This window comes from Hesperophylax consimilis, chromosome 5, assembly GCF_061612785.1.
Source record: "Hesperophylax consimilis isolate HC1 chromosome 5, BYU_Hcon_1.0, whole genome shotgun sequence".
Lineage (NCBI taxonomy): Eukaryota > Metazoa > Arthropoda > Insecta > Trichoptera > Limnephilidae > Hesperophylax > Hesperophylax consimilis.
In genome coordinates, this window is record NC_142840.1 from 36,969,361 (window position 1) to 36,993,633 (window position 24,273).

General features: G+C 35.2%; 3 protein-coding genes across 4 annotated transcripts in view; 1 reads left to right on the forward strand and 2 right to left on the reverse strand.

The window, feature by feature from the left end:
* LOC149423898 (protein MMS22-like) overlaps positions 1-4,562 on the reverse strand; it is a 32,354-nt gene extending 27,792 nt beyond the window's left edge. The window contains exons 1-3 of the mRNA XM_089631848.1: positions 4,207-4,562; positions 3,836-4,133; positions 1,671-1,925 (exon numbers count right to left, since the gene is read on the reverse strand). Of these exons, the coding sequence (XP_089487974.1) occupies positions 1,671-1,925; positions 3,836-4,133; positions 4,207-4,421 (768 nt within the window). The 5' untranslated portion in view covers positions 4,422-4,562. The remainder of the gene's footprint in view (positions 1-1,670; positions 1,926-3,835; positions 4,134-4,206) is intronic.
* A 112-nt stretch (positions 4,563-4,674) lies between these two features.
* RpL21 (ribosomal protein L21) lies at positions 4,675-7,195 on the forward strand. Its single transcript, XM_089632174.1, has 3 exons — positions 4,675-4,745; positions 4,970-5,106; positions 6,800-7,195. The coding sequence occupies exons 2-3, from the start codon at positions 4,978-4,980 to the stop codon at positions 7,148-7,150; spliced, it is 480 nt and encodes a 159-aa protein (XP_089488300.1). The 5' UTR covers positions 4,675-4,745; positions 4,970-4,977; the 3' UTR covers positions 7,151-7,195.
* A 5,627-nt stretch (positions 7,196-12,822) lies between these two features.
* On the reverse strand, positions 12,823-24,194 carry Usp12-46 (Ubiquitin-specific protease 12/46). Of its 2 annotated transcripts, XM_089632176.1 has the most exons (8): positions 24,110-24,194; positions 23,830-23,910; positions 23,262-23,478; positions 19,843-19,923; positions 18,994-19,427; positions 17,006-17,149; positions 13,039-13,191; positions 12,823-13,002 (listed from the first exon to the last, which is right to left on the reverse strand). In XM_089632176.1, exons 1-7 carry the CDS (start codon positions 24,110-24,112, stop codon positions 13,084-13,086), a joined length of 1,068 nt encoding a protein of 355 aa, XP_089488302.1. In that variant the 5' UTR covers positions 24,113-24,194; the 3' UTR covers positions 12,823-13,002; positions 13,039-13,083. The 2 variants fall into 2 exon arrangements, with proteins under 2 accessions (XP_089488302.1, XP_089488301.1); XM_089632175.1 differs by having other exon boundaries at positions 12,823-13,191.
* Between the last annotated feature and the right edge of the window lie 79 nt (positions 24,195-24,273).

The window sequence follows — 24,273 nt, forward strand, 5'->3', positions numbered from 1 at the left end:
GTATTTGACTATGTTTAGTGACTAGATCTGAATGGCCAGAAACTCTCAAACCTTTCCCTTTCTTTTTACACTTCATCGTGCCTCATAACATTACTTAAATATGGGGATGCCATAGTTCCACTGACTCTGTGAAGGAGGAAATCTTGAGCGGTATCTCGTAAAAAAAAGTAAAGTTGCCGAATTACGCATCACGCATAATACGCAATTTTGAAAAATAACACTTGATTTAAACTAAGTTACTACAAGAAATGACTATTTACATCACGGGAGATGGAAAAAATATGTACAAAATAGGTTGTTAGGTTCTTAGTTTGTGTTATTTTAGCACATTTCATATGAACGAAAACAAGGGTCCCATTTGAGAAAATGGATTTTGTTTGAAACAGCTTTATCTTTGAAAATCATACATATATTTTAATTCAAATTTTTTACATAGTACTGACCAAACCCCAACTATAAAATTATTGTCTGAAATTAAAGCCTACTTTTGTAATACTACTCCATTTCAAAAAAACTTCCGCATCTCCGGTGCGATAACTGTAAGAATGTATTACCTGTTCTACAGGTTTAAATATAGTTTTCTTTTGATAAAATATTCTTCCACACAAAAGACAAGAATTAGAAGATGGGGAAGACTTGGTTCACATTTTTAAATACATATAGTTGGGACCCGCACAGAGAGATTGATATAAAATTATTGGACAGCAATTCCTTTTCCGCCATTCAAGTAGGACCGGTGTAAAAGGTAGAACTACCCTTCCTGCCGGAAGTGTGTTAATAATATTTAAATATTTCCTAACCTTCAAACTTAACTTACGACAAACATCAGATGATACAAATAAGAAAAAACTTGGTATGAGAAAAAATGGAACTTTAAGGGAGCTTTTACCATCTCCCTGACATAAATACGGTTTCTTGTAGTAATTAAGGCGATGCCATACGTAGTAATGAGAAATCATGTGTTTTTGGTTTGAAAATTTGGTCGCCTAGAAATGTTTCAGATGCTTTAATTAAATACTGCGAGTAGAATACATCTTGGCCTTTGAAATAATCGAGTATTTTTTAGATAAGTCTTTTTATAAGCCCAGAAAAAAATAATGTAAAGGCCTATGAAAACTGCTTTAAACTTCAAAATCTCCTACTTACGAACCCATTTTCGGTTATGATTTTATTGTATAATGTGGCAAATTAAGTTATTTATAAAATGATTGAAAAAAAATTAAATATTTATGCCTGAACATCCACAAAATAAAATAAAAAGCACTTTTTGGCCATGTTTTTTTCTTGCATAAATCAAAACAGGCGGATGGTGTTAAGTGGGAATTTAAACCTTATCGCCATCTACGTAAGGGTTTTTATTGATAGCGGCTCAATTTAAAATATTACAGGACGTAGTGCATCGCCTTAAGTTAAAACCATTTGTTATTTAACCCTTAGGATACGACTAACTACAATACAAGCAGTTAAATTAAATTATGACTACCTTCAGGTGCAGTGTTTAGAGCTAGGTTTTACAAGTTTTGAACGCATTTCAACATTGTCCATGAAAATTCCTAAGTAAAATGTTGACATTTTAGATATCTGTCAATAATTTTCAATATTATATTTGAAAGTCTTCTAAGGGTTTTTTTCGGAATTCGGCATTATACCAAAATAAAAATTCTGTTTACCTTATCATGGCATTTCGAAGATAATAAAATCAAATTGTACAGAATCCAATCAATTTCCTTTTCAATCTCTGGGCTGTGAGATGTGTTGTATATGGGAGTGCACAGGATAAATGATTGGTAGTTATCTTCTTCAGTGTCAACCAGAGTGTCCACTTTGAACATGTTTTCTATGAGGGAAACGTTGAGAGATATCACAAGATGTAACCAATGCAGTTCAAGGTGTGAATGGAATAAATGAAAAGATGCCAGGATACACTGAAAAAAATAATTAATTTATTATTCAGCATTATTTCCCCATTGGTATTTAAAATAAATTTATACCTCTACATTCATAAAGTTATTTATTAACGCCTTGAAGGCTTTTACATGTATATATTGTTTTAGGTAGTTTGTTCAGGAGTACGATAATAAGTGTATAGCACAAATCATAATAAACTGAGTATGAATGATATGAGGAGGTACAATACAAGTTATACAGAGTTGGTTCTGTTGCACAAAGGAGTTCAATAATTTATTGTATACTAGCTGTACCCCGCCACGCGTTGCTGTGGTTCAGTCTGTCTGTGCAGATGCAAGACAATAGTGCGTGTTGCTTTTACGTCCAACTGATGGTGCTGTTTAAAGAAACAACATATTTTTACCTCTCACAGGTGACATCTACATAATATAGTTATATAAAAACACATGCATATTCGTTGTGTCAAAATTTCAAATCAGTGAAATACATTCGTATTCGAATGCAAGATTGTGTCAAAAATTTCAAAGCAATCAGGCAAGAATATTCGGATATTTAAGATTTTGAACAAACGAACATTTTTATTTATATATAATATATATGTATAGAAGATAGATATATAATAGCAAGAGTACAAAATGTGGAGTAACTTTGTTAATATTTATAAACATGAACAGTTTTTTTGTTGAGAATGTCTGTGTTTGGCAAAACTTTATTACGCCTGATTGGGTGTTTTTCAGAACATAGTAAAATTAATGTAATAAAAATAAAAGAATGGAGAAGTCCAGTCAATATAGATGCGAGATCAAATCTTGTTCCATTATTTCACTGTTGGCATCATAGGAGAAAGAAAGTTAAAATTAAAGTTCTATTCAAGTTCTGTTATTATTTCACCATGACCAGGTTGTTTCACAGTACTTGGATAATAACCACAGACATAGGAATTAATAGACGAGAAGATAATGGCGAGGGGTAAAATCAACTGTTGAAGAACGAAGGGCGTAAGGCTGACTGTGATTCGTCAATAAATCAATCTGACAGTAAATAGGCATCTCGCATTATAATATCACCATTTACTTCTTAAAAGTAAAATCTGCTCTTGAATGAATAGACATTTTTACATGGGAGCGCAAATTACTCGCCACGTTATGAACAAATTTGCGAAGTCCAAATTCGGCAAAAAAATTCGGTTGTATTTTCAGAGTCTAATATTTCGTTTAAGTATTTAGTTAAGACACTTTTATAAATGTTCATAATTTACTTCCCAGCAACCAACCAACTTTGTGTTTCGCGTCCAGACGTTTCTCGATGTGATAGTATAATATGTTTCTAAAACTGATCTATATTATACGATGTGAATATGCTTAAAATAAAGTAAAATAATGCTTATATATGGAATGTAATACGACAATTGGGTTTATTCTCTTTTTCACATCTATTTTTACAAGTTTTCATAGTACAAGTCAACATTTTGCCGTGTTATTTCGTAAAATGAACCGATGATGCCTCGACCATAGTTCGCACAAGAATGATGACGTCACGTTTTCAAATTTCACTTGAGGCCATACGCCAGCACAGCCGGTTCCAATGGAACCGGTATGGGGAGTGGGGATAATACGCTTTTAATCACTTAGGGCAGGTCTACTAATATTCATATGTCTATGATAATAACAGAATTTGAATAGGACTTTCACAGAACTTTAATATTGACTTTTAAATTTGAATAATTGTTAAAATTATGTGAAACAACCCAATTAAATATTGGGTGGAATAAATTTAAAAAAAAATTTCCATTCAAATTTGTATGGAAGGCATCTCTAGTATTATTCTTTACTCTACAGTTGGGATAATCTGGTCGAAGACCATATAACAAAACATTTATTTAATCGAAAAATATAAAGCACAGATAAATTTAAAAATAGAATATTACCTGATTGCCAATTTCGGAAGTTGAATTTCGAATAACAAAATCTGGTAATGTGTCTATAGATTTTAACATCAGTCGGAACTGATTGACTGCTAACTTTAAATTGGATACAATTGGCTGGGCTTGCATCGCACCATTATTATTTATAATATAATGTATGTCCAACAATGCATTTCTTATGTGGATAAAGAAATCCGAAATACATCTTCTAAGCAAACCAAAGTCTTGGTAATCAGAGTTTAAAATTCCTGATGATATGTTACTGTTTCTTGCTGCTTTATTCAGGAACTGAAAGTATTTCCTGAAAAAATATTTTGAAAAATTATTTTTAAATTCATGAGTTGAAATTTATTGCAATGGACATGATAACATACCTGGATGAGCAGAACAATTCTTCGATATGAAATTTGATCGTTGAAGTCCTGTGGTATTCATTATTGAATAGCACAACAGTTTGATACGTGAGAGGAGTATCATCAATAATATTTGACGCACCAACACATTTGAAATAATTTGATTCTTGTTGCACAAATTTGTTTTTATAAACCGAATCACTTTCTAGCCGACCATCACACTCGAGAAAGTACATTTTACTATTATTTTAATGTGAAACTATGAAATCATTTATTATAAGTTCACTTTGCTACATACTACCCATAATACTGTTGAGCTGTATATTCATAAATAAACCACTCTCATATTTAATTCCGCATTATTTGACAGCTGCTGAACTACTGTCTTTTTGACACTTCAAGAGTTTCGCGCCAGTAAAACTTTTGATATTTATGGCTGTTCTGTTTTTCTTTTTGATGGCAGAGAATTCATTTATGTCAGTCTCCATAGACAATACAATTTTTTGGGATGGCAGCATTGTTTCCGTTTCTAACCTCTTTTTGTCAAGACGTTTGCTAAGGTGGGTGCTGTTATAAGTTTCTGTAATTTTTAACTTATTTGTTAAGTTTTACCAAATTCCGGTGTGTTATAATAGTTTGATTTTAATTCCGATAAAAAATTGCGCAATTTAAATTACTGTATCTCGCATTTTAACCTTATTTTCGATAAATGTCAAACGTTTTTCTCGATTCTCCAAACACGTGTCGCCATCATGAAAACTAAATAGTTGCATTTATTTTTCAGAATCCAAAATGACCAATTCCAAGGGTTATCGTCGTGGTACCAGGGATCTGTTCTCCCGCAAATTCCGTACCCATGGAGTTATTCCATTGTCGACGTATATGAAAATATACAAAGTCGGCGATATTGTTGACATCAGGGTAAGTTAAACTTTCCTTTTAAAGTAAGGTAATATAATTCCGAATAACCACCTACGTGTTCACAGCAAAACCAAATTGGGTAAATTTTGGATAGGGCCTGACACGCTTATTACGAATAATTTTTAGAAAAAAACTTTATATTCGCCTTAATTACTATAAAAGAAAACTTTTTGCATTTCGGGCGGCGGAAAATTATGCATTTTGATTTTCAATTGCATAAAACCAAAATTCACTTCGCGAATCGATGTGGCGACAACGCGACGCCATTAGGAACGCACTGTTATGTTGGTATCACTGATGCATTAACAAGAGCTAAATACGACCGTTGCTATCTTCGTGGGATGCCGAGGTTTGTGTAATATGGTTTGTGATACAAAGGAAAGTGCCCCTTAATAACGCCTGCTCGCGTCAAGGCAAGAAAAACATCCCAGTTTTCAACTAGTTTACCGGCTACGCTAGGTTTGTGATACAAATCAATGTATCAGGGATACCAACATAACAGTGACGTACCTAATGGCAGCTGATTGCCGCCGCATCGATTCGCGAAGTGAATTTTGGTTAACGCAATTGAAAATTTAAATTCATAATTTTCCGCCGCCCGAAATGCAAAAAGTTTTCTTTTATAGTAATTAAAGCGAATATAAAGTTTTTTTCTAAAAAATATTCGTAATAAGCGTGTCAGGCCCTATCCAAAAATTACCCCAAATTGTGATAATTAAAGTGCTTGGGAAGTGTTCTTAAGATTTTTCGTTGAACCGGAAACCATATCCTCTGAAAGTGCTATTTTGCACAATCAACTATTCCCGTCTGCGGAAAAATATTTGAATAACTCTGATAGTACAATTATTACAAGCTATTACAAATTACAACAGAACAATGCTGCTAATGAACCTCTAAAGATAACTGTTTGTGCTTTATTTATCAATGGGACCTTGAGCGGTTTGTGCAAATAATTAATTTAAAATTTGGAGAAATTCTGTTCACTGTTTGTACATCATCGCAATTTTACCAGTGGTGAATTTGAGCTAAATTTTATTTGGCACTAACTAAACATGAATTGTTTTTAAATGTAGGTTAACACATCTAGTACCACAATATCTCACCGTGAACTACATATCCTTGGTGGTACTATACTGCATTTGTATGTTTTCTATGATGCATTTAATTTTGTCAATACTTTCCATCTGTCAAACCAGACTAGTTTCCTGTCAAGTGACAACTTAATCCCGTCGTCCCACGGGTCTGTAAGCAATCGATATAAACCAAATTTTGTAAGACCCTGCGACCATAAGTTCCACACTGAACTGTGCTGCAGACTGTTGCCTTACTATAGCAAACTTAATTTTCTGCGCAGGATCTTGCAGCGTTCGGTGCATGTCGATTGCCTGCCGACGGGCTCAAAAAATATTTTGGTGTTATTCATAAGTTTTATACGGGCTTCACAAGCTTTGTTGCAGCTTGATTCAATGTTTTATCTTTTGTGAACTTAACACTGTATATGTTTTTTTATATTTGAACACTGCTGTCGCATTGCTAAGAATAAATGCGTAAAATAAAGTTGTATAACAGTTTGCAACATATGATTCCATGGTAGACAATAGGTCGCCATCACCGAGACTGCAATATGTTCCTCTCTGATAATAATATGAAGGTGGAGTGAGTAGTTGGCTAATGATTTGTTGTTTGTTTCCAGGGTAATGGTGCCGTACAGAAGGGTATGCCCTTCAAGGCCTACCACGGAAAGACCGGCCGCGTGTTCAATGTAACACAGCATGCCCTAGGAGTCATCGTGAACAAGCGCGTGCGCGGAAACATCCTGCCCAAGAGGATCAACATCCGCATTGAGCACGTCAAGCACTCCAAGTGCCGTCAGGACTTCATCACCCGCGTGAAGACCAACCTCGACCTGCAGAGGGTCAGCCGTGAGAAGAAAGTCAAGTTCAGCTTGAGGAGGCAGCCCAAACAGCCCAGGCCCGCGCACACCGTCAGCGGCAAGATGGGAACCATCGTGCTCGCCCCTATCCCCTACGAGTGCATCGCCTAAGTTTTTAAGCTATAAATAAATAAAATAAAACCTTGGAAAACCAAATGATCTCTTGTTTTTATAAATGTCCTAGATTTCCCGACCTCACCACAGATAGTAATAAATTATAATTGGTGTTTTACTGAAATTATCTGGAGCCTAGATTGAATCTAGCGCATGCTCAATTCATATGACTAGTATCTCCGATTCTCTGTATTATCAAGTTTGATGGTAAATTTTTTGTGTTTTTATTCCTGATCTTTGAATTATTTTGTTATACAATATCTCGACACACCTTTAAAATGTGATATAAAGTCATTAAAAATAATGAAATAGAAAATAATCCATTAATCTAGTTATTGTTTCATCAATTTTTAAAGGTGTGTTTTATTCTCATTTTTAAGAGTAATTAGTTTTGTTTCTAGAATAAAGACCATTATTATTTATATATAGTATGTATATTATATTTGGAGAAGTTGCTTGTTAACCGGGGAGTTCCGTTTTGAATTACGCAGCATACAACGGACGCGAACTCCTTCACTAGGACATATCAGTACGTCACGCCCGGAGGATGTAATTTCATAATATTATTTTTTTTCATTTATGCATTATAAAAATGAAAATATCTAATTAAAAAAATAGAATATTTACAAACAATTATAAAGATTACAAAAAATATAAAAAAGGTTATAATTACAGAAAAATAAATAAAAGAGAAACGTTGAGTTTAATAACGTACGTATTCATACGTCCTACCTGATACTGTTTACGTTTGACGTATTTATATGTCCCGCCCGGTTAACAGCTTAAGTACATAGATTATTCATTTTTTGTTAATTTATCTTTAAAATATTTGTTCTAAATGCTGAAAGCTTGGCTTTTGTCGTTCATGATTCTAATTTCCTCAGGGAATTGATTGAAAAAGGTTCTTCCTTGGTATGTAAAGTAATTTTGTGCAAAGGAAGTGTTTAATTTTGGACATGGAAAAATGTATTTAATTCGAGTACGGCTTTCAGTCAGAAATTGGTACTTTTCTTTTATGATTTATTAGTTATCCAGTAACCTTTTTTTGAACGCAGGCAAAACCTTTCAAAACGATTTCAGGTCCATAAACCCCAAAGGCTAGCGCCACACTTGACAGAAATTCCGTCGCGTATCTTCCGCTGGAGTCAATCCGTTACCATACGTTGCAGCCACACTGAATATTCAGTGGCGGATTATCAGTCGACTGCCAACGCTTATACAGCGTGGTCGTAATGGATCCGATAGAAGTGATAGCTATTTATGAGGCATTAGAAGAAGAAAGAAAAAGAAAGCGTAAATATTGGGTTCATCCACAGACATAGGAATTAATAGACGAGAAGATAATGGCCAGGGGTAAAATCAACTGTTGAAGAACGAAGGGAGTAAGGCTGACTGTGATTCGTCAATAAATCAATCTGACAGTAAATAGGCATCTCGCATTATAATATCACCATTTACTTCTTAAAAGTAAAATCTGCTTTTGAATGAATAGACATTTTTACATGGGAGCGCAAATTACTCGCCACGTTATGAACAAATTTGCGAAGTCCAAATTCGGCAAAAAAATTCGGTTCTATTTTCAGAGTCGAATATTTCGTTTAAGTATTTAGTTAAGACACTTTTATAAATGTTCATAATTTACTTCCCAGCAACCAACCAGCTTTGTGTTTCGCGTCCAGACGTTTCTCGATGTGATAGTAACAACTGATTCATATTATACGATGTGAATATGCTTAAAATAAAGTAAAATAATGCTTATATATGGAATGTAATACGACAATTGGGTTTATTCTCTTTTTCACGTCTATTTTTACAAGTTTTCATAGTACAAGTCAACATTTTGCTGTGTTATTTCGTAAAATGAACCGATGATGCCTCGACCATAGTTCGCACAAGAATGATGACGTCACGTTTTCAAATTTCACTTGAGGCCATACGCGAGCACAGCCGGCTCCAATGGAACTGGTATGGGGAGTGGGGATAATACGCTTTTAATCACTTAGGGCAGGTCTACTAATATCAGAGATGTGCAAAATGGGTACCCAAAACCATTTGAAATGCAAAATGGAAATGGGTCAAAATTTTTCCATTTGAAAATGCAAAATGCAAAATGGTTTTTAGAAAAGCATTTCAAATGCAAAATGCAAAATACCTATTTTCAAAATGCATTGTAAATGCAAAATGGTTTCTCAGGTCAAACAATTAAAATAATTATAGAATTTTTAAACAATTTTGTCATTTAACCCTCCGTCAGGCACACCTATAGGCGAACCGAAATCGGGCGCACCCGGCCTGAGAGGCCACCAATATATTTTTAGCCCCCACCTTCCACTATATTAATTCTAATACAAAATACTTGTCGGGTAGTCTTTACTAGGATCTATAGAAAGGAATTAAACCAAATATAACACAAAATAACCAGTTTATTAAACATTACCAACCATAAACTAAAATAAACAATTTTCCAAAAACAGTGTTCAAAATAATTGGTCAAACCGAACTCCATAAAAGTAATAAAAGTTTTAAAGTAATAAAAATTTAAAGGTAAGGTAGGTGGTAGTCTCTACTGACTGCAGCCGTAGCCAGATATGGACAATGAGGTTCCCAAATCAGCAGCCGAAAAAAGTCTGCCTGAAAGGCCAGGGTCCAATACAGAACTTATTTCTCAAGATACTGATAAATTTCATACAGAACAGGCATAATTGAGTATAATGAACAACTGCAAATAAAAATATCCTGAAAAAGGTCACCTTCAAAATTGTGATGCAATCGGGCGCAGGCGGCCTGTGAAGCTGAGTGTAAGGTGTAAGTGAGCTGCGTAAAGACCGACGACTGACTGAAGACGGGCGCCATGTAAGGTTCCTAAAGTTAGGCGAGTAAAATGAGGGAAGGGCGGGAGGCCGCCTTTGAGAATTGGAGAGGGAAAAAATGTCTTTTGTTGGCCTCTGAGGCCGGCTGCGCCCGACGGAGGGTTAATAATGGTCATCAATGTAGAACAAACATATTACATGATGGTAAATCAAAAAACACCACGACTACAGATTATGAAACCACAAAAAATTTGCGCGGGACTAATGTTGCCAACGTAAAAACATAGAAACTGCTATCTAACATTTAATATTACAGCGTCATGGCCATGTTCAGTATTTGAATCAGTATTTTTTGTAATGGTATCACTCAATTGACAAATGTAAATTATCTCTCATAGCGAGGTTGAGGACCGACTGATATTTGGCACTTATGAAAAAAAGATGAGTGGAGATAGTAGGAAGAATGTTGCAAAAAAGCATTTAAAATGGAAAATGCATTGAGAAAAGCATTTAAAATGCAAAATGCAAAATGGTTTTTAGAAAAGCATTTAAAATGCAAAATGCAAAATACCCATTTTGCATTTCCATTTGAAATGGATTTATTTGAAATAAAGCACATCTCTGACTAATATTCATATGTCTATGGGTTCATCCCATAAATACTCTTCGACTAGAAATTGGGCAATTTCATACCTTGTATATGCAACTAAGAAATTATCCAGATAAAGTATTCGAATATTATCGAATGTCCATACAATCATTTGATGTATTGCTGAATTTAACGAAGGACTATATTACCAAGCAAAATACAAAACTTAGAACGGCTATATCTCTCCCAAAGGCAAACTCTATTTTGCACTTCGATAATAAATCTTTCAGTGTCGAACATCCTGTGCGTTCGTCGTCGCCGCGTGTTATCCGCCGAATGTGGCGCGATGCATTCAAATACTTGGAATGCGACTTTGCCGATCTTCCGCCGACGGAAGATCGGTGCGCGGAGGACAGAACAGACGCGAGTGTCGGCGGTCCGCCACGGAGCGACCGATCGTCCGCGACGGAACGACCGATCTTCCGCGTAGTGTGCCCGCTATTATATGCAATTACATGTATTGGCGTTCCGTCGCGGAAGTTACGCGACGGAATTTCCGTCAAGTGTGGCGCTAGCCTAAGAGTAATTTTGTGAACATTTCAAAACCAAATTTAATATTGGAATGAAAGATACTTTTACAAAATTAGCTTTTTTACTTTGAATTTTCATGGATAGTAATGAAATGCATTGAAAATTTCTAAAACCCATCTTCACACTGGAGTGCACCTCAAGGTAGTCATAATTTCACTGGACTGCAAATCTAGCCAGCTGCACAGTTGTGATGGTAATCAAAGTATTCAGCCACTTAGGGCATTATGATTATGTCGGTTAGTGTGTAAAACGATCAAGCAGGCTAACTCGCTAATGTGCGATTTACATACAAAACAATGCACGCTGCCAAAATATCAAAAGTTGCATAAAATTCAGTGTTCTATCATGAAATTACAACTATCCATAGGCAGGGCTTGGAATGATATAAAATTAGCTTTTTTACTTGGAATGAGTGTAGACATGTGTCTGAGAAATGGGGCAGTACTCTCAAATCATGAGTTTGTGATTTACTTCACTTTGATCAGCGATTCTTCATTGATAAATTTAACGGATGATCAGATCTGTCCTTCAGAGGTTTGTGGTGTGCAGAGTGTAGAAGCAGGACGCGACGCGGGGGATGGTTGCCTCCTCGTAGATTCACCTATCTACTGACTGGTAGCACTCTGCAGCTGCAATTATATAGGGTCTACTATCGCATCTACTAGAGCCGGGCACATTCCAAATGATTCAAGTAGCTCGTTGCGTCTTCGTTATTAGGTACGTAGGTACGAGATGCGATCTTCGCTGGGTAAACAGAAAATCGAGAATGTTCTAGAACGTACAACGAATGATTCTCTTTGCCTGCCGCTAAGACAGGAATACGTCACATGCTCTAATGCAGAGGTTCCCAAACTTTTTTGCCCCGTAGACCACTTGCCAAATATTTTTTTTTTCCGTAGACCCCCCCTGTCTACCGAATATTGAATTTTCCAAAAACTATTAACATCCCATGTGATAATCATTTCTCTTTTTCGTAAGAAGATTCCCGTCCCTTGCCTGTCCAACAACCGGGTGGCAGTATAGTTCCTCTATCTTTACATTGTGCAGACAGGGGTGCCCTTGTGAGGTATTACACCAAATGAAAATGAAGCAGGATAAGAAACGGGAATTTCTTTCTGTAGCTAGCCCTACATAACTCAAATTTTTTGTCGGTGCTTATTCCGGTCAGTTCTTCTTGTCACTTGATATCCGATTCTTTAACGTTCCATTTCCAGTCATTTAGTCAAAATGTCTTTCAACTTAGTTTTGAAGTCTGTTTGAAGTGCATTTAAATGTTGAACGTCATTATTACCCTGCATGTTTTTCAAAAACAAGTCGGCGAACTAGGAAAATTCGAGGCTTCCAATGTGCAATGTTTTGCTTGAATATATTAATTCTGACGAGAATTCTATTGTGTCATTTACGGAACTACTAAATGTTGACTTGAGGTAAATGGGGGTCCGCTCGTATGTACCCCCATTTGAATCTCGTGAACCCCCAAGTTTTATTCTCGCTGACATAGACCCCCAGCAAGCCGATATCGACCCCTGGGGGTCCATATAGACCACTTTGGGAACCTCTGAGGAATGAGATGTTTGTGGCTAGTAATGTCTTTCCGAGGCTTGAGGGGTTTTAAATGACAGGAAATTAATTAATGAAAACTAAACTTGTAAGAAGTATTACATATTTTTAATTAATTACATATTAGAGATTTTCTATTTACAAACAATAATAAAATGTCAATAGTATAAGATATTAACAAATAACAGTACGTTTCAATATAATAAACATAGTTTTTACATAATGATTTGTCACTAGTAGGGTTCATTTCGATATACATCTTTATGAACTATAAGAAAACAATGGACTCATATAAAAGCAATTATTACTTTTAGACACAATCCCTCGATTGATAAAATTATTACTTTAGACACAATCCCTTGATTGATAAAATTATTACTTTAGAGACAATCTCTTGATTGATAAAATAATATGTATCCAGTTTCTGAAGATTTCTGTATATCTGATGTTAAACCATAAAAGTCCTCTATTGTTGAAGCGTCGATTTTCTGAAAATCATAAACATGATTAGGCATTAATTTGACAAATTCTCACTTATTTGGATGGGGGAAAATATACATCATTATTATAAACCGTCAAATTCATCATTTGCTAATGCACAGCTTTTTTAGCAGGAGGTTCAATTTATCCATTTTCTATTTGTTCACGGGCGGCGTTTGAGTATATACTGTTTGACACGGTTAATTTTGTAGTCGGTAGCATTCGCTAACCTCTTAAAAATGGGAAATTTTTAATAAATCAATCACATAATGCATAAAAAAGTGATTTTTATCATTCGGAAAGTCCAATCCAATACAAAATATTGACAAGAGATATTTGATTTGAAAAAAAATATTTGAAATAATAAGTGATTATTATTATCTTCTTTTTTTCGTAACAAACACAGATAATGATATCCTCACTGGGATCTCCAGTGCTGAGGATTTCATTTACATATTATTAAAATTTAGTAGTATGGATAGTATGAAGTAATTATAAATATATATTGTAGTGTTTTTTCTGAAATAATTATAAATTTATTACATGGTGTTTTTTTGTTCAGTTGAGTGGTTTCGGATTGTCTGTATTTGTATTTATATTAAAAAATCCCAATGGCACAGAAAAATCTTTAATTATAATAATTTCGTATGCATTAATGCAGTGCTCCGCAACCGGTGTGCCGTGGCACACTGGTGTGCCGTGAGCCGGACACAGGTGTGCCGCGGTCAAATTCAATATATTTGACATTTTACAATATTTCATTATGTATTTAATACACAATGACAAAATATTTTTCATAATATTATCTATTTTTCATTGTCTGCCGATACTGTTAAAAGAGGTATTCACGATATATTAGAAACACTGATTAGAAAACTGTTATTGGCTGAAAAATTTGCGCTTCAGATCAACGAAACAACCGATATTAAAAATAAAGCAGAGTTGACAGCTATTGTACGTTTTGTTGACGAGGACTTTATTAAAGAACATTATTTATTTTGTAAGGAGGTTCCAGAGCGAACTACCGGTGAAGAATTTTTTCAAGTAACCGATGATTTCTTAAAAATGTATAATATTAAATGGAGCAATTGCATTGCTGTTTGCACGGATGGCGCTGCAGCAATGACGGGTAGTAAAAAGGATTTTGTCTCTTGTGTAAAACAAAAAAATCCAACGTTACAATTTACACACTGCTGCATACATCGAGAAGCATTGATGGTCAAAAATTTACCGGAGGAACTTTTGAACAAGATGAATGAATGCATTAAAATCGTAAACATAATTTAATCAAGAGCCCTAAACTCACGAATCTTTGGAATACTCTGTGCAGAAATGGGAGCCGAATATGAATCCTTATTGTTTTGTACTGAAATTCGTTGGCAATCCCAAAGCAAAGTTTTGGCTAGATTGTTTGAGCTTCTTCACGAGGTGTGTGAGTTTCTTTTAAATCAAAATATGCCCAAACTATATCAGCACCTCGATGATAATTACTGGATAGCCAAATTTGCATACATGGCTGATATATTAGAGCATTTGAATGAACTTAATAACGAACTTTGGCAGAAAAAGTTGCAAAAAAGATGTTTGGAAATGTACCAAAGGACCAACCATAGTACAATTGAAAAAAAAACAATTAACTGTGGATCTGGCCCAACAACATTTAAGTCTGCTTCAGCCGAAATTTGATCAGTATTTTTATTCCATTAATACGGAACAATACGATTGGATTCGAAATCCTTTTGCAACCAATGTAATAAATTATATGGAAGCACTGCCTCTGCAAATTCGAGAGGAATTTACAGATTTAAATAATCACATGACATTAAAAATTCACTTCTCCAAAGATCCATTAGATGTTTTCTGGATTTACGTTAAAAAAGAATATCCTCGCATTTCCGTCAAAGCATTCTTAACACTACTTCCATTTTCAACGCCATATTTATGTGAGCAAAAGTTTTTCAACGCTTGTATTAATTAAAAATAAAAAAGGTCTTGACCAAGAACTTCGGGTTGCGCTGTCAAAAATCGAGCCGAATATAAAACTTTTGTGTTCATTGAAACAAGCGCAGGTTAATTTAACAATTAATTGCTCATTAATTTATTATTATTTTATAATAATTATTAAGATTGCGTAAAAATAAATATGTTATAGTTATATGTATGTATGTATACTTTTCAAATAAAAAACAAAAACATTATTGTAAAATTTGTGTATCAATTTAATACCTATATATTTTAGCTCTTGGTGTGCCGCGGAATTCTAGGAAGAAATTTGGTGTGTCGTAGGTGAGAAAAGGTTGCGGAGCACTGCATTAATGAACGGCCCGACCAATGAAAATCAGAAAGCTTTAAAATCATGTTTACAAAATTTATTAATATTTGACTAATCTTAACACATTGTTTGCGGGAGACGCTTAAAAGCGTCTTTTGCGAACTGTTGGTAGAGAGCGGGAGACGCTTAAAAGCGTTTTTCGTATTTGTACACTATTGGTAAAGCGCGGGAGACGCCAAAATGCGTTGTAGGTACACTTAGAGTAACAATATATTACGAGTAACGTATGATGTTGGTTACTCTGTGAAGTAAAAATTATGCGTCAGCTCTCGTGACACATGTACTAGGTACCTGGCAATTCGTGGAATTGAGTCGGGTGGCCAGCCGACTGTGGTCATAAAACATGCACTTGAAATAAAATAACTGTAAGATAAATATTTCGTTTTTTTTTAAATCTTTATATTTCTTCATTGTTAAAGCGATATTGTTTCGTTCAAGACGTTCTCTATTTTCTTTTCTGTCTACATTCCGCTTTAAAAATTTCGTACAAAGTATTTGTGTGCTGTGCTCGAAAATTTATTTGTTACATAATAAAGGGATATTTTTTCATAAAAAATACCCTATAAAATGGACTACGGTAATGATAATCGATTACAATAAATATATGAAAGGCATTGACCAAGCAGACCAATATCTTTCGTATTATTCTATTTTACGAAAAACCACTAAATGGACAAAAAGGCTAGCGATGTATATAATAAATTGTGCATTATTCAACTCATTTGTTGTGTACAACTCAGTAAAAGAAAGGAAAATAAAATATAAACGATTTTTTAAGGAAATCGCAGAGCACTGGGTGGCTGATCAGATTTTGTCAGATAATAGTCAAGACCCGGAACCAACACCATCAACATCTGGTATCCGAAAAAAATCTTCAAAATCTGATCCTCCAGGAAGACTATCGATGGATATGCGAAAACATATATTGGAAAAGATTGAAGGCCCTGGTAAAAATAAGAATCTGCGAAAGCGATGTCGTGTGTGCGCGGTACACAAAATACTTAGCGAAACCCGGTACATGTGTAAATTCTATGATGTACCTTTACATGAAGGGAATTGTTTCCAACGATTTCATACTTTCAAACAATATTAGTGTTTAGTGGTGTGTATTTAAAAATATATTTATATACTTTGTTGAATGTGCATAAAATGACTAAATAGACAATACGACAAAAGTGCAGTTTTTTCAATTTTTTTAATTTAAACTTATATATCGTAATTGTTTCTTCAAAAATATAAAAATTTGTGACCAGATCATAATAAAAAATTTCAAATAAGGTGAAATACTGAAAATTTTATTTTAATTTGATCAATAGTTCAGAAGTTATAGCTATTTTACATGAAACGGAATTTTGCGCGCGAACATGATAAAAATTGCCCGCTTTACAGCGAAAAATTGATTAAAAAACCCCCCGCAAACATTGTGTTAAAAATAAAAATCAATTACAAATGTAATAGAAAAGTAAAGAAGGCAGTGGAAGTGTACTCACATCTACCATGTCATCGTCAAATAGCAACCAGAAGCCATGGCTCTTGACTATGCTGATGTAGTGCCCCCGGTTGGGCCCAGAGCCGCAGTGGATCACCACGGCCACCAGGTCGTACAGCCTGTCCGGATTCACCGCATCATCAGACTGGAATGCAAACAAATTACATAAACTCATCACACAAGAATGCAAGCAAGCGTATTGAATAAGATTAAGGAATGGACACTTAGGACGGGTTGTTTCGGAGAATTTGAACAATTCATCAAATTTCAACGTTCATTTTCAAGTTCTGTGAAAGATTTTTTCAAGTTCTGTTTTTATTTCAGTTTTGTCAAACAACTAGCCTACAATGATATAATAACAGAACTTGAATAAGTCTTTCACAGAACCCGAAAATGAATGTTGAAATTTGATGAATTGTTCAAATTCTCCGAAACAACCCGTCCTTAGGTGATAATATGGAGATGAAGAGCAGATTTACAGAGGACAGGAGAAGACATGAAACCAAATCGAATGGGAGAAGGAAGCAGGACACCTGGGTATCTATTCCAGAGTCTCTACCACGAATTACTCGCTATACGCAATCTACGAACGAAAATCTCTACGACTTTTGTCATAAGTTCTATATTTATACATTCTTGAGTGTCGCACGGTTGAAGAGATGACTGTGTTGGCAACCCTGTGAATATTGTCTATGTTTCTGATGTGTTTGAGGTTTCTATGGAGTTAATTTGAAATGTCAAAAACAAACCGTTGCCGTGTCGTTCTGTCAACGTTTTTATTTGCTACCGCACTTTTTCTGAAATGAATGGCGGTGGTGGATACATATCGAAATGCCAGAAAAATCTTTTAATAGAGCTGGTTGGTGCAGACGCAGAGTTGATGTCTGGCAAATCTGCGAGCGGGAAACGATTTTTTTTTTTGTATAAGGCAATTCACCAGGATGCAATGAGATTTTGACAGTTTTGCCCATCTCTACTGCTTCGACCCACTCGTTGTTTAAGTCGAATGAATTTTGACGTATGGCGTGTAGTATTTACTTTCGGTGAGACTCAAGAATAACAAACTCTACCAGTGTATGTACTTTCGGCGGAAATTGCGAGCGATCGAGACTGGGGAATAGATACCCTGAGTCGCAATCAACTGAACCAAATACTTGAGTTGGGTCCTGTCAAGACTTACACTTGTACAATGGAAAAGTGTGCTTTCTCTAAACTTTCTGGTGTATTGTTACAAATCAAAGTGAAAACACGGTTACACATACAGTGTTATTTGGGAGGCGGCTTTTGGGTACAGTCGCCCAAGGAACTTTTTATTGGATAACCAACTCCTCTACTATAGGTCACCCCAAGTGGTTCCCTACATTTGGTGATTTAACAGGAGTGCCCTAGTTTAGAGAGACCCTTTGACATCTCCACCCATTGCCTTGCACAGTAGCGGGAGGGGTAGATTCATATGTCCGTCACTCCTGGACATACTGATCCCTAGATTCCTACCCACCCCTCATACCTTTTTCCTTCCCAGAACTTTCTCTCCTTCCTTTCCTTAAAAAGACACTCCGCACAGCATACATAGAGATCCTTGATGGAAATTATTTTCCTCGAGGCCTCCTGTGTGGAGTTAATGAAACCAAACCAAATGCCTTGTCATGGTAAGTTATTATAGTGTGTATGTATTGTGCTTATTCTGCCTCAATACAGGTTCGCCTAGTGAGGCAGGTTATGCACAACCTAAAATATAGTATATTATGCCATATCTACATAACACTCTTACATTCATATCTACTTTTTCTTATATTAGAAACTGCTGTATTATTGTAACATTATTCTTTCAACAATTTCATTGTTTCTAACTGACACATAATTATACAACTTACTAATGATATATTATATATTCTGTAAATTTTTGATGAAATAAATAAATTTAAAAAAAAAATGTAAAAAAAAAACTCATATTCCATCACAAAGTAGAATATTTATAAATTCACTTACCGTATTAAATAATCTAAGTTCTAATGGAAATACTACTCGGTGCGACACTTTAATGTGCCTATTGTACTGCTCCATGTATTTAAACCGCTTTAAATGCAGCGCCAGGATCATAGGCAGTTTCTTCACCCGCATCCTCTTTTGCGCCTCCTGGTAGCTACTGCAGTGGTCGCATTTGAACTTGTTCTCACTGCATAGCGTTTCCGTATTGCTGAAGCAGCGCAGGCAGTGTGTGATGCTGGTGTTAAGGTCCACGTCCACCTGCAGGTCGAAGAAGTCCTCGTCCTTGCTGCTGACAGTCTCGCAGTTGAGGCAGCGGGTTTCGCTGGTGAGGATCCCCTGAAAGATCTCGTGGACCCAGGTCGGCTCATGACCAGTGCTGGAACTGCTGTCGCCAGAGCCTGGTTTGGGCTTGCAAGGGTTTTGATTCCGTTCAGCTGAAAAATAGTTTAGATAACTACAGTTTGACCAAAAACAAAAGATTATTCTTTAACATCATCCAGAATAAAGTGCGGTGCGGTAAGCGTGGCTTGTGATGGCAGAAAGTTAACATTGTGTAATGGTTACAAATATTTACAATTATAAATCGGAGTTGGACTTCTTAATTACTTTTCATGACATAAAACAAAATATACGCCTATCATTGTGACCTTAGAGCATTGTTTATTTGTGACTAATTTTATCTCTAGGGTAAACAGAATATTGCACATGTAAATGTTTGAATAGTGATGAAATGGAATCACTTTTCCTTCTCAGATTATTACGACTTACTTTAAAGAAGCTATTCACACTTTCAGGAGTGCCCATAAAATAAAATGAAGATTGTCTTAATAGGAATAAAGGGACACTTACCTAAAATGATTTCGTTGATATGATTGATAAGAAAGTTTAAAAACTCGTGTGCGTCTTGTTGTAAATAATTATCAAATTCCTCTGAAAAGGGAAAAAAGAAAATTAGAATTCGTATTCATACACATCATAATTATTGAAGTTTCAATCATCATAAAATTAGGGTGAGGCCTGAAATTGTGTCCATTTCAATACATAATATATATCCAGTATTCTCTTACTAATCCGCCACCGCAAAAACCGAGCAATTGTCCAATTAGTGAAAGTGGTGGATTATAGTTCATACATTTCTAAATAGTATAAAATAAAGTCGCTTTCCGTGTCTGTCTGTTTGTGAGCTTAGTTTTTCTAAACTACGCAACAGATTTTGATAGGGTTTTCACTATCATTTAAAGAATTTCTTCCGGAAAGTTTATATTTACAATAAATGCATATTAAATTCATAGAAAGTAGAGAAAAGTCAATGTTTTGTAATCAAGTTACAATGTTTCAATGTTACGCGGATGACAGTACAGTTCATGATAGCTTTTTGTTTGACAAGCCCCCAAAGGGCACACAAACTCCAACAGCTCGGAGGGCTTTGAAGCAGAGAATGGACGGTTATCTCGAGAGTATTTCCTCCTGGGGTAAAAGTAATCTCGTCGAATTTAATGTTTCAAAGACCCAATCCTGTCTGATTACGTCTAAAAGGGATCCAAATGATAATCTAGTCTCCTTCAACGGAAGCAATCTTCCAAACAGGCCTTCCATTGATATGCTTGATGTAACTGTAAGTGACAAGCTCAGGTACGGGGGCTCCATCGAAGCCAGAGTAAAGTTGGCCTCTCAGAAGCTGGGCGTACTGTACAGGGCCCGCAGATACTTTAATAGTGCACAACTGCTGACCCTGTACAAATCGCAAGTGCGCCCTACTGTCGAATTTGGCAGCCATCTCTGGTCCGGAGCCCCTAAATACCTGAAAAAAACCCTTGACTCTGTGCAAAAACAGGCGGTCCGTTTGATAGATTCCCCAATCTTAACAAACGGACTGCAATCTTTAGAGCACAGGCGTCAGGTAGGTATGCTGTCCTTGTTCTATCGGTATTACAATGGAAGATGCTCTGAGGAACTAGCGTCATTGATCCCTTCGGCACCGGTGCGAAGTCGGGATACACGCCAAACGCGCGCCCAACATTTGTACACGGTTGACATTTGTCACATGAGAACGAGTCGCTTCTACGATTCGTTCTTAAGTTCAACAGCTCGGCTGTGGAACGAACTGCCGGCCTCTGTGTTTCCTCCCTCCTACAACATGGGACTCTTCAAGACCCATGTTCACTCCTTCCTCTCCACACAGCATCCCCAAAGATGATATAGGCCCTGAGGGAAATTATTTTCTTCAGGGCCTCCTGTGTGGAGTTAATATAAAAAATAAAATAAAAAGTCGTCAAAAAATATTTTCTTGCGCTTACATTGCTAATGCTGGCTAAAACTTATGAGATACATCAAAATAATGTACTACGGAATTGTATAACATAAAAAGGCCTACAGAAAAGTTCACCACAGTATATGTATATCTCCTAAGGATAACCCCCAGCAAGTCCGGGTACATGTCAGTTAGTACAAAATAATACGCTAAAAATTACAACAGGTACTTGGTAACACCAGTTTTTGGTAAAGTTGTTGAATTCTGCCTCACAAACAGTTGATTTCAAAATAATTACCACTGGAAACAAATATATAAGTCGGGGGAGATGTACGTAAAATAATGTAAAATATGCATAAATAAGTTTTTAGATTTTTAGTTTGGGTTATTTTAATAATTTATGTGTATTTCTTAACCTTCAAACATAACTTTGAGAAAAATGTAACTTTAATGAATCTCCCCGGCATAAATAGTTATTTCTTATAGTAATTTAGTTGACAACAAATGCTATTTTTTAGCGTGAGGAGGAATTTAACAAGTTTTTCCAGTTTTTATTGTGAAATTTGTATTTGTACTTGTACTGGTTTAAAGTTAAGGTGCCATGTTTACGCTTACGAGAAGACTCCATTTTGTAAACTTATTCAAACATAAAAGTGGCAGAACGAAATGAACAGAAACACTTGGGACAGTTGCTAGAATACACAGAGGACTAACGGAAATGTCCTAAATTAACAATAATTATTAACCCTGAGGACTGATAAAATGCAAGCTAGACAGCGATATTGTAACTGACCCCGTCACTAATAAATGTGTTTTAAATTTTACACAACTGATAAATAACCATTTATGTATGGTAAACGGTGGTTTATCAGCAGTGAAAACTTTAAAACATGTTCATTAGTAAGGCCCTAAAAGCTTTAAAACATTTTTAAGAGTAAGATAATCCAACTTGTCAGGGTACAAAGCTTGGTGCTCGTGTTGAGTTGAATTTCACATATGAATAATGGAGAATTATAGAGCTTGATTTGGTGCTTTCAACTAGTAGTTGTCGGATAACTGAGAATACTGTATATAATTGGCCACATACTATGCGATGATTCACTCCCATCTGAGTTATTTAGTTAGTATCTGGGGCACTATTACTAAAAAACAAATATCAGAAATACAAGTGATTCAAAATCGAGCAATAAGGAATATCTACCGTCTACCGTGGGATACACATATCAAAGATATATATTTAAAGACAAACATACTTCAATGTACAATATTACAAATCATACATAGATCCTCACACACTAACATCAAACCAGCATTTAATTCAGACATACACCAGCACAAAACACGGTCCCAAAATCTAATACACATAGCATCGTCTACCCACACAACAAAATTTGGTATTAACTCATTACAATATATTGCATATAGACAATACAATGCATTACCTAATGAAATAAAGCAATCAGTAACTAACAAAAAAATATTAGTTAAAACGCTTAAAGATTATTTCCTGAAAATGTTTTTAAACCAGTGAATTTTCGCTCGCCTTCATATGTTGGTTTACTATGTTTCATGTGTATAGACGTCTCTCAGTATTTCTAAAATCTCTATTCTTAACAATGTATTTCTCCTTTTTTATTTATTTTTCTTTTCCTTTTCAATATGTTGTATTTTTTTAAAAGTGTAATATCCTTGTAAAATGTATTTTATGTGTCTGTACTTCCCGTAATGAGTTTTATCTCAACTCATTGGGAATAATGTGTTACTTACCATGTTTTTTTTAATACATTATAAATAAATAAATAAATAAATTTCTAAAATGAAAGACCAACATTCTTGGATTACGAATAACCTGACATTATTTCAAATCCACCTATTTCTATCGTTATAATCGAAAAATGTTAGTTGTGCAATTCTGGAGGACTTAGCTAGGATAAGTTTGAACCTGCAACGCCTGGGTAGGAACCTGACGAATAATAATATGCATTATATTAATCATTTGATAGTATTAAGTAATTACCTTTTTCTTTTCGTAACCTGGCAATGAACTTCTTAGGAGCGATAGATCCAACTTTTTTCTTTTGTGTTGCTATACTGTAAAATAAATCCGCTAAACAAGATAGTAGGGTCTCCTTCGTTCTTTTATTTTTGGCTTTGTACTCGAGCACCTTCTCTCTGAATGGCCGGCAGAAGTACAAAGCTTGTAGAACTGAGTTACTATAACATGTATTACCAAACTGAAAAGGAAACGTAATTAATTAGGCAAGCTGCCGCCATATCGAGTTAATCAATATTATTTTAGGGAAGGTTAGTGTGCCAAATGCTTTCACATTAAAAGAATTATAGATTAATAATTTCAAAAAGAATAAGCCACAAAATTCATTACAGAAATATGGTATGCTGTATTAGTACAAATAACACCGTGAACATAATTACTAATCAAATTAACACGGAAAAATTATTGGAGGAAATTGAGTCCATTCAGTTGTTTAGAGGTTACAGAGTTCAAACTAATCATTTAGCGACAAATTAGCAAACAACTTTTCAAGCCATGTAAAATGGGGAGTAGTGTAAATATTATGACTCACGTTTACTAATCCGAAGTAATGCTCATTTGGAGGAAATTGATCGGAACCAATATCCCTTTCTAGTTGTGACACATTTCCACCCTGAAATCCACAAAACATTTTAAAAACTATGTCCTGTGCACACTGCACATCATATTATTTGACGGGAAATGTCAAACAAACAAAATGGCTTGCGGTTTTACGCATTAAAGTAAATCACACATCGAATTTATCAGTTAAAATATCGTCGATAACATCGGAATTAAGATTTCTCGTTTTTATATTGTTAATTATTATTTACCATTTTGGGTTAATATCATTATTGCTCAAATCCCTGACATTTTGACAAGTAGTAGTCATAGACTTCTTGCCATCTTCTTCCAACTGAGGAATAGACTAGATTGTAAATAGATTTATTTACTCGGGGAGTATAGAAGATAGAAGAAAACTGTTCAGCGCGCATTC

What these genes read in the sequence shown, in the direction of transcription:
- RpL21 (XM_089632174.1), top strand. Translation starts at nt 4,978, where the DNA reads ATGACCAATTCCAAGGGTTATCGTCGTGGTACCAGGGATCTGTTCTCC. An exon ending in GCGATATTGTTGACATCAGG is followed by an intron (nt 5,107 to 6,799) that starts GTAAGTTAAACT and finishes GTTTGTTTCCAG; the next exon opens with GGTAATGGTGCCGTACAGAA.
- Usp12-46 (XM_089632176.1), bottom strand. An exon ending in ATTACTTCGGATTAGTAAAC is followed by an intron (nt 23,479 to 23,829) that starts GTGAGTCATAAT and finishes TTTCCTTTTCAG; the next exon opens with TTTGGTAATACATGTTATAG. An exon ending in CAGGTTACGAAAAGAAAAAG is followed by an intron (nt 19,924 to 23,261) that starts GTAATTACTTAA and finishes TTCCCTTTTCAG; the next exon opens with AGGAATTTGATAATTATTTA.